Consider the following 10,645-nt stretch of genomic DNA (forward strand, 5'->3'; position numbering starts at 1 on the left):
CTTTTAGGGACTTAATAAAAGTCCCCTTAAGGTTCCCGGACTTGTCGGCGACCTCGATAACTGCCTCCAGGTTATTCTGGATTGTATCTGCCAATTGCTTGGCAGACTTCTCCTCCGGGTCAGACTCTGGCGCTCTCTTTGTCGGCGCCTTCTTTTTCTTGCGCGCCCCGTCCGACTCCTCGGACTCGGGGCGCGGTCGTCGCTTACGCCAAAGGCGTCCGCTCTCCGACGCATGATGCCCATCGGATTGTATGCTCATATCGGAGCCAGTGTCGGAGTCGACACTGGACTCCTGAGCGATACGAGACCGTACGCTGGGGCTCCCGAGGTGGATTGGGAGCCGCTCCAGCACCACTACGGGGGACAAGGGCCTAGAACCCCCTCCTCCAATCGACGAGGGGCGCGCAATACTGGGCGTGCGCCGCCCCTCAACTGCAGCACAGTCTGCACTGCCGGGCTTTTTGCCCCCGATCTCCTCCTCGCTATTGGGCTTCTCGCCCCTCCCACTATCTTCGTTTTTGTTTTTGAGATTAAGGTATTCCATTAAAGTCCCACGAGTATGGGGGAAATAAACCGTCCACCCAGGCAGAGCCCCCTGTACCTGGGTAACCCTATTACACGGTGAGGTCGGGCAGGTATCACCGGATCTTACAAGCTAAATTTTTTATTGAGGTTAAGTCCTCTTGGCCCAGCCAATTAAGGCAAGGCCCTCGGTCCCAGCAGTGGCCGCGAGACGTGACCACGACACCTCCGCTGGGATAACGAGTTTGAGGGCGGTGACCGAAGCCTGCCCTCCCGGAGACGATACCGAAACCGGGAGAGCCCGCCCTCCCACGACGGATCACCCGTCCCACTCCTGTGCCCTCTGCAAGCAGAGGGACACGCACAGTGATTTTTTATAGAGGTTTTCTTCCTCGCGACCGCTGTCTCCCCGACCTCCGACAAGCAGCCCCCGATCCTGACCCAAAAGTTGAGCCAGGCTTGCGGTTTGGGTCCGCCGAGAACGGTACTCAGCGGACACCCCCACCCCGGGCAGGACATGAAAGTCCGCCCCCCCATGGTTTTTTATAGAGGTTTTCCTTCCTCTCTCGTGCAGTGGCGCTCGCGCACCACCACACGGTGTGAAGGGACCTGGTTCTGAGCCTGAAGGCCTCAGAACGAAACGGTCCCTTCGGGTCTGTCTTGGCTTCGCTAATGCTACTGAGCCCCCTCACCACGACAAGGTGCAGACCCACGAGGGGGAACCTAACCTTTTTTGTTAACTCGGTTAATGCATGAAATTGCATCCCCAGCGCCCGGGGGAGCGCTGGGGTATGTGGGGCTCTCCGAACCAGAAGGGCTAGGCCTACCCACTAAACCACCGAGGTGTTGCCTCCTCCTCGCCGCATAGTGCCGAGGCCACGGGAACGCTTTAAGCACACATCCGCGACCCCGACGCGGCCGTCCACACGTGGACTCCTCCACAGTGTGGGACGACACCCCAACACACGGGTACCGTCCCCCCACTATGCCCCCTTGTGCAATGGCCAGCAAACTCCCCCGAGTTCGCCAGCCGGGGGCCTTCGGAAGCCGGGACAGGCCACGCGCAGATGCGCAGCATGTCCCGGCCGCCGGCGGCGGAAGATGTGTAGGCCGCCGCCACCTCCTCTCCGGCCGCCAAGCCCAAGAGCAGCGGTCCGCCCACTCCAGCTGCCCAGCAGCCTAGGCCACTGACCCAAGAGCGGAGTGTCCCACGCTCCGACTCCAGCTGCCCCGTGACCCTAGCCACCGAACCCAAGAGCGGCAGTCCGCCCGCTACTACTCCAGCTGCCCAGCGGCCCCACCACCAGCCGCCATGGGTTAAGAGCCGGGTCCGACCGCCCGACCCCCGGCTCCCCACGGCAGCCCCACCGTTGCCGCATCTCGCGGTGCGGCCCCGCCCAGTCGCGGAGATAGGGTACATCCCTTCCTCCGCGACCAGCCTCTCCAAAACCGGCCAGACTGCTCCTCTCAGCCCAGCCGGCCGGCCGCTTTTGGTCCCCCGGGGTAAGACGGTACCGCCCAGACAGGGAAGCGGCCTCTCCACTGGATCTCTCTTAGCTTCACCGCAAACGAGTGTCCCACAACCACTCGGTTGCGGCTACTGAGCCCCCCCACCACTGCAAGGTGGAGATCCCTCGGGGGGGGGGGGGAGGGGGGGGGAACCTAACCTAACCTAACCTAACCTAACCTAACCTAACCTGGAGGATCCATACAACAACTGGGAACTACCAACCATCACTTGGGTCAACGGAGTTCCAGGGTGCGGTAAAACCACCTGGATCATCAACAATTTCAACCATCAAACAGACATCATCACCACCACAACAACAGAGTCAAAAAATGAGTTGAGGGAGAGGATTAGTCAACGGCAAGGAGCAGAGGCAGCGGAGAGGATCCGCACAATGGCCTCCATTCTCGCGAATGGAGTAAAGGACCAGGACCGGAGCAGTTGCAGCCGCATCATAGTTGATGAGGCTCTAATGAACCACTTCGGCTCAATCATCATGGTCGTGCGCCAACTCAAAGCCACCCAATTACTACTCATCGGGGACATCAACCAACTTCCCTACATCGACCGTGACAACCTCTTCAAACTACATTATTACAGACCATATCATCTAACACCTATCACAAAGGAGCTGCTGTGCACACACAGGTGTCCTGTAGACGTGGCATACGCCATGCAGGAAATCTACACAGGTGTGTACTCCTCAAGTAAGGTCATAAAGTCCTTACACATCTCCAGCTTCAGAGGAGCCGAGATCCCCAAAGACCAACCAAATACTCTCTACCTAACAAACACTCAGGTAGAGAAGGAAACCCTAAAACACCAGGGATATGGTAAGGGTGAGGGATCAAAAGTCCTAACTGTCCATGAGGCTCAAGGACTACAGCAGCCATCCGTCATCATGGTGAGGATGTCTACAAGAGACATTAAAATCTACCAGAGTGTCCCACATGCAGTGGTGGCACTCTCAAGACACACCAAATCCCTCGTCTACTACACCGACGGGGCAGACGACGCACTCAGTACTCTCATGAAGAAAGCCATCCGGCAGACTCCTACCGAGATTACTGAGTACAACACCAAAATGGCCATCTTAAACAGGGATAATAATATCATCTCCCAGTTAATCAACAAAATTGGACCACATCAACAAATAAATCAATAAATTAAGGGGGAACCAAGAACCCCCAAAATCACTACAAAGTGCAGTCCACCAGCACTGTCAGTAGAGGATAAACACTACAAATATTTCAATCTCTTAAACAAAATAAATCAAAAAAAGGCATGGACCACGCGTCCATGGTGTTTCATTTATTTCCCAAAAAAAAAAAAAAAAAAAAAAAAAAAAAAAAAAAAAAAAAAAAAAAAAAACCTAACCTAACCATCCCTTATACAGGTCGCTTGTCACACCTTGTTGCCGTCGAAATCACACTCAGGTTACAAGAATTGACATGAATTTAATCGAACTTTCGATCTTTGCATGAATCGATTATGGTTCTTCATATTCGATATTTGGTTGGGATTGCGATCGGGATCGGGATCGGGATCGGGATCGGGATCGGGATCGGGATCGGGATCGGGATCGGGATCGGGATCGGGATCGGGATCGGGATCGGGATCGGGATCGGGATCGGGATCGGGATCGGGATCGGGATCGGGATCGGGATCGGGATCGGGATCGGGATCGGGATCGGGATCGGGATCGGGATCGGGATCGGGATCGGGATCGGGATCGGGATCGGGATCGGGATCGGGATCGGGATCGGGATCGGGATCGGGATCGGGATCGGGATTCATTTCGATCATTTCATTTGTAAAGTGTAGTAAGATTTACGATATCATGAAGTTATTTAATAATTTCGAGGAGTCAAAATAACATTTTAGGGAGACGTTATAAGATTTCAGGGAGTCATAATATAATTTCAGGGAGACATAAGATTTCAGGGAGATACTATAAGATTTCGGGGAGTCCTAATATCTTTTCAGGGAGATATAAGATTTCAGGGAGTCCTAATATCTTTTCATGGAGATATTATAAGATTTCAGGGAGTCATAATATCTTTTCAGGGAGATATTATAAGATTTCAGGGAGTCATAATATCTTTTCAGGGAGATATTATAGGATTTTAGGGAGTCCTAATATCTTTTCAGGAAGACATTATAAGATTTCAGGGAGTTATTATAAGATTTCAGGGGGTAATAATATCTTTTCAGGAAGATTTCAGAAAGATATGCAATTTCAGGTAGTCATAATATAATTTCAGGGAGATGTTATAAGATTTCAGGGAGATGTTATAAGATTTCAGGAAGTTATTATGTAATTTCAGGGAGTCATAATATCATTTCGGGGAGATGTTATAAGATTTCAGGGAGATGGTCCTCATAGAAAGATGATGTCACAGCGTCACGGGGTTCAATCGAGTCAAGCGACGCGCGCGCTTCTGAAATACTATTCTACCCACAGGCACGTCATTCATCCGGCGTTCAGATATTTTATGCCATGTTTTGAATATTTGTATTCGTGTTCAGTGAGAATAAGAATAATAATATATGAATTTATTGTACTTTTACGTACGAAGGTGACACACCTACATACATAGCTGCTGCCAATTGTGGATGCCTCGTGATTTAACTGCCTCTGTGGCGGGGTCGATAGTATATGCGGCTGCCGTGCGAGAGGTCTCGGGTTCGAATCCTGGGTCGGGCCAAAAAGTTCTTACCTCTCTTCCAGACCTCTCACTGGTCGTGTCGGTTATCCGTCCCACCTGACTATGAGAGTGATGGAATAGAGGCTGTACCTGTGTATTGTGCACACACTTGGACACTATAAACAGAGTCCTGCACAGATGGCTAGTTTCAATGAAACTGACCGCTGTAGCCGTATATCGGCTAGAAGGACATTATTATAATTGTGGATGAGACATGAGATGAATCCATATGCATGTTTTTTTTTTTTTTTTTCCCCCTATTGTATACACATTTGAAAAAAAAAAAAAAAAAAAAAAAAAAAAAAAAAATTGAATTAGAATTTGATTTCATAGAATCAATAATATCTATTATGCAAGTATCTATTCTTTCTATAAGTACACATGAGCAGTTACTGTTTGTGCGTAGTACTTACTTTTTTTTTAATGTCATCCAACGAAGCATGAAATATTCAATATTTCGAGAAATTAGAGAATGTCTACTTTTTTCATAAATTGTTCTAAATGAATAATTTAATTAATATATAATAAATTTTCATTTAAGAATATTCTTTCCAATAGCGCTAGTTTAGCAGTATTGAACAGAACTCGACTAATTGGTTCCGTACCTAGAAGGTAAATGGCATGACGAGGGTTTGGTGAGCGAGTAAAAGACATGACACAGCATTTTGAGGTGTTAAAGAGTAGTTTGTTATCAATGCTCCATCGATACACATAATTGAGGTCTTCTTGCAGTGTATGCGTATCTGCATTTGTTTCTACGCCGTATATTAATTTGAGGTCGTCAGCATACAGCAAAGCTTTGGAGTGTTTTAATACTGATTCAAGGTATATTATTTCAAGAGTCTCTAGCTGTATATTATATGTATAATCTAGCTCTTAGTGTGCTGGAACGAATGCAACAGTACGACATTCACGCGAGCGAAACCGCACGGGTCACCTAGTATTATACTGTATCTGTCATCCAGCTCAGTACGAAGTGAGAGGAGCGAGGGGCAAATAAAACAAGGTGCGTAATACCTAGATCGTTCGTTATATTAGTTATGTACAAGGTTATAGCAGATAAATGCGTCGTGCGGCGCTCACTCCTCCTCGTGCAGCGAGAACAGCTTGGCCACCTCGAACAGGTCGTCGAACTCGCCCTGCGCCAGCACCTGCACACACACACACACACTACAGCTCTGACAACACTAACGCGCGGCGGCCACAAGCTCAATGACGCACCTGTCTGGCGACGTGCATGCGGTTGAACAAGTTCCACAGCAGCACGCCCACCACGCGCTTCTCGCGCAGGTAGAACACCACGCCGCGCTCGTAGCGCCGCTCCGGGCCCGAGCCGTCGCCGGCGGGCGCGGGCTCGGCGCCGGCCGCGGCGGCGTCGGCGGGCTCGGCGGCGGGCTCGGCGTCAGCGCCGGCCGCCAGCGCCTTGTCGCCGCTCGTCACCGCGTCCGCGGAGAACACGCCGACGGTCGGCAGCCGCGAATCGATGATGCCTATAGCCTGCCGGCGAGACGGACGGTCATTTACATGCGCTTGCGCGTCGTGCGCGTTCGTTCGAAACGAAGCGAGAGTACCTCGTAGCCGAGCTGCGGGCCGAGGTCGCTCCAGAACATGCTCTGGTGCGTGTAGTGCTTGGGCGGCGCGAGCCCGGCCATGTTCTCGCCGGCCAGGCGGCCCGACACCACGGCGTGGTCGTGGTGCTCCACGCGGCGCCGGCCCAGCACCACGTCGTAGAAGCAGGCCGCGTCGCCCGCCGCCCACACGCCGGCGCGCGCCTGCAGCTCGGCGTTGACCAGCACGCCGCCCAGCGCCGGGTGCGTCTCCAGCTGCGACGCGCGCGCCAGCTCCTCGTCGGGCGCCGCGCCCACGCACTCCACCACCAGGTCCGCGTCCAGCGCCGCGCCGCCCGCCAGGCGCAGGCGCACGCCCGCGCCCGCCGGCTCGGCCGCCAGCACCTCGGCGCTCGGCACCAGCGTCACGCCCGCCTCGCGCAGGCGCCGCGCCGCCTCCTCCGCCAGGTACTGCGGCAGCACGGCCGCCAGCGGCGCCTCCTCGCGGAACAGCTGCAGCACGGAGCGGCCCTCGGCGCGCAGGCGCTCGGCCAGCGCGGCGCTCAGCTCGGCCGCCAGGAAGCCGCCGCCGAGCACGGCCACGCGCGCCACGTCGTCGCGCCGCAGCTCCCGCGCCAGGCGCGCCGCGTCCCGCACGCCGCGCAGCGTGAGCGCGCGCCCCGCCTCGGCCGCCGCGCGCAGCGCCTCGGTGCGGCGCGGCCGCGCGCCCGTGGCCAGCAGGCACTTGTCGTAGGCCACGCGCACGGGCTCCCGGCCCGGCGCGCCCAGCTCGGCCTCGCGCCGCGCCACGTCCAGGCGCAGCACGCGCCAGCCGCGCGCCACTGCGGCGCCGCCGCCCCGCGCCTCGAGCTGCTCGACGGGCGTGTAGAAGGCGGCCGGCTCGTAGGTAACGGTGCGGCGGCGGCCGTTCCACTGGCGGAAGGTGAGCGCGTCGAGGTCGCTCGCGGCCGCCAGCTCGGGCTCGCGCCACAGCTCCTTGCTGAGCGGCGGGCGCATGTAGGGCAGCTCGGGCTCGTCGCCCACCATGAGCACCTGCGCGTCGGGCCGCGCCGAGCGGATGGCGCGCATGGCGGCGAAGGAGGCCGTGCCGGCGCCGACCAGCAGGTACTGCACGTGCTTGGGGAACGCGTCGCCGGAGCTGGGCACCGGCGCCGGCGCCGCCTCCGGGGACTGCTCGGCCTCCGCGCCTGTCGACGTACTCGCAATATTGGTGACCGCCACTTGCGACGTTTAATGTTTATACCAAAAGTTACTTGTCGGCCGCTCCGACTGGCCCTGCCTTGTTGTGTACCGTGTTTAAATGATTCGGTTCGATTAGTTACGAGTGAACGGTTAGCATATTAATATGTATATGATGCTCACCCGGCGAGGGACGCTCGTCGAGCGGCACGGGAGAGTCGTCACTCAGCTTGCGGTAGTAGTAGACCTGCGAACGAACAGAACAAGTTATTGCCCTATACTTTTATATACGTGACATTAGTTCAGAATACTTCATTGTACCAGATGAATTTTAGAAATTCACGTAGACACAATTGTTAAAACAAAAAAAAGCATAGAAGATTCCTGCGTCTATCGTTCTTGAGTCAATTGATACTGCAGATTCTTGAGAAGTCACTTAGGCCCTATAACATTACTATATATTAATTATAGGAGTGTAACTAATATATTAATTATAGCATTTGTCTTGTGTAGCATCCAAACCAATACTCCAAACAAAATAAAAATTATAGTTACAATAAATTTAAACTACTAATTGAACGGAACTTCACGATGATACTATTATACATACTTACGATTTACTGTGTCTGTGTATAAATTAAGTGACATAATTCATTGTTTTGTCTATTTTTAACTGCACACAGTAAATCATCAATATAAGATTGAAAAAAATGTATTGACACTGAAAAAGAGCAAGCCCAACTTAACAAACAAAATGTAAAAATCCAAATTAATTCTAAGAGTTCATTCCAATTGGGAGAGAGTGTCGAGACGTTCTCCTTATTTTGTTCTCTACACATAATATATCTCTTGGAGTGGAGGTACATTGTAAATTAAACGACATAAAAAGGTCGTTATCAATTCGATTGTTTTACCTCCGATTGTTTGTATTGTTATTGGATTTCACTTTTAAATTTGGAAATAGGTACTAAGAAATCTGGTCATCTGGATGTCGTATGAGTTTACTTGACGATTATGTAGGTACTAGCTGACCCGCTCAACTTCGCTTGCGTCACCTAAGAGAATGGGTCAAAATTTTCCCCGTTTTTGTAACATTTTTCGTTGGTACTCCGCTCCTAATGACCGTAGCGTGATGTTATATAGCCTATAGCCTTCCTCGATAAATGGGCTATCTAACACTGAAAGAATTTTTCAAATCGGACCAGTAGTTCCTGAGATTAGCGCGTTCAAACAAACAAACAAACAAACTCTTCAGCTTTATTATATTAAAGTATAGATAAGGCGGTAAGAGACTCACCCCGCCCAGAGAGGCGGTGATGGCGAGCGCGGTGGCGGCCACGTGCCAGGCGCGGCGCGGCGGCGGCGGCGCGGGGGGGTCCGCCTCGCCGCGCGGCGGGGGCGGGGGAGGGGGCGCCGCCGCATGGCTGGCTCTCGGCGACGTCAGCACAGTCTGGAGGACACAAGTTATCACAGTCTTACACTCTATATCATATGTCAATAAGATAATGATGTGTTGCAACATAATATGCAACATGTTATAACATGGTCCTGAACTTACAGACAGGTTCCTGACTGGGGAATACACTGTATCCTCTAGACAAAAGATTGCTTGAAACTCGAGGACCATGTAAGTTACATTATGTATATTACCTCCCGCTGTTGTGGTTCCTATTTTATGGATGTACATTACAAATATAATAATTAAATAAAATTTCAAAGTACCCACCGTTCTGTAGCTTTTAATTTTCCTTGCATGCTTGAAAATAACAGGGTACAATATTAAATAAAATACCTTGTAACAGTGTTCTTCATAATTACTTTAAAATTTTACACACATCTTGCACAATCATGACAAGATCATCAACATCAATTATATTCACAAAACTAAGCATGTACATGTATGTATAACAAGAGGATATGTTTCATTTGAAGTGTATTACTAGTAGGATCTACAGAGGGGGCAACACTTTCAACTAAGTACACAATCATGCATGTACAATACTGTATCAATCTCTACAGGCATGTCCCTCTTGACTGAATGTCATGTTATTGTGGAAAAAGTTTGTTTAGCTACTATATTAAATAATTTACAATTTCCAAAATACTTGATACTTCAAGTGCTAAAAATAAATAGATTATTATAAAGTTATATCAAAACGAATCAATAATATATTCCAGAAAATATTGCTAAAGATCAGTGAAGTAATATTGTCTTGATTAGTTTACAAACAAACATGAACAACACAATAATAATTAGTAGACCAGGATCAGCAGGGACTTATTGTAACTAAAAACTATCTTGTTGCATGCCCTACAGATGGAGGGCATAGGGGGAGTGGAAAGATACCGCCAAATATGAGAATCATTGTGTCTGATAAGGGAGTGCTTGTGAAGTGTAGCACTTGTGAATGATGTTGGTAGATGTTACCTGTGTGGCGTGTGGGGCGTGCGCGGCCGCCGCCTGTGTCGACAGTGAGCTGGTGCCTGTAACCAACCAATTAGTGTTTACAACAACTATTAGCACACCAACCTTTACTTACAGCACTTACAATACAATCAAACTTGAAGCCGCAACTACTATAACTTATATACCATTGATAGTTCCGAATATAAACGCCTATATAAACTACAGGTACTTGTGAGTTATAAACAAATAAAGAGGTTATATTCCCATATCAACATTATATCGATTCGCGTAGGATGAGACAAACTCATATTAGATATACTTACGAAAAAGCTTAAATACATCTCTCCTCGCTGATGAGAGTAACTCGAGCGCCTGGCTCTCTATATAAATTGTAGATACGGCTCTGAGCATCACTAGTATTTCTCACTATAAACAATGTTGAAAAAAAATTTTTTTGGTTTGTTATTAATTGACTCAGTTGCAATGTTTCAACTCATTTTTGTGCATATTGTTAAAGTTTTATAATTATTGTGAAATAGAAATCCTCAGTGTAAAACGTCGAGAGGTTATGTCGCTACTTTTTGACATTAACTAGTACATAATGCAACAAAAAAAAAGAGTGGCTAGCTCAGCTGGTCAAAGACAAGAAAAATATTGTAATTTTAAAAAGGTAATATATTAATATTAAATCGTTTTCGTTAAAAATAATCAGACATGCTTCATAGTATTAGGTATCTTTATAGGTATCCTATTT

The 10,645-nt window shown here is 49.9% G+C and overlaps 1 protein-coding gene across 2 annotated transcripts; it reads right to left on the reverse strand.

Moving 5' to 3' along the window:
- Positions 1-5,748: 5,748 nt before the first annotated feature.
- Positions 5,749-10,483, reverse strand: LOC142980570 (apoptosis-inducing factor 1, mitochondrial-like). 2 transcript variants are annotated; one of them, XM_076126022.1, is made up of 8 exons: positions 10,215-10,483; positions 9,913-9,968; positions 9,211-9,240; positions 8,782-8,934; positions 7,668-7,731; positions 6,309-7,492; positions 5,959-6,234; positions 5,749-5,888 (listed from the first exon to the last, which is right to left on the reverse strand). In XM_076126022.1, the coding sequence occupies exons 1-8, from the start codon at positions 10,300-10,302 to the stop codon at positions 5,817-5,819; spliced, it is 1,923 nt and encodes a 640-aa protein (XP_075982137.1). In that variant the 5' UTR covers positions 10,303-10,483; the 3' UTR covers positions 5,749-5,816. The 2 variants fall into 2 exon arrangements, with proteins under 2 accessions (XP_075982137.1, XP_075982138.1); XM_076126023.1 differs by lacking the exon at positions 9,211-9,240 and having other exon boundaries at positions 10,215-10,482.
- Positions 10,484-10,645: the final 162 nt, after the last annotated feature.

This window comes from Anticarsia gemmatalis, chromosome 18 (assembly GCF_050436995.1).
Source record: "Anticarsia gemmatalis isolate Benzon Research Colony breed Stoneville strain chromosome 18, ilAntGemm2 primary, whole genome shotgun sequence".
In the NCBI taxonomy this organism is placed as follows: Eukaryota; Metazoa; Arthropoda; class Insecta; order Lepidoptera; family Erebidae; genus Anticarsia; species Anticarsia gemmatalis.

Bases quoted from the DNA above. Each gene is read 5' to 3' on its own strand.
- LOC142980570 (XM_076126022.1), bottom strand. From the start codon at position 10,302: ATGCTCAGAGCCGTATCTACAATTTATATAGAGAGCCAGGCGCTCGAG. The intron at 9,969-10,214 runs GTAAGTATATCT...GGTTGGTTACAG, and splicing joins AGATGTATTTAAGCTTTTTC to GCACCAGCTCACTGTCGACA. The intron at 7,732-8,781 runs GTGAGTCTCTTA...GTTCGTTCGCAG, and splicing joins TCACCGCCTCTCTGGGCGGG to GTCTACTACTACCGCAAGCT.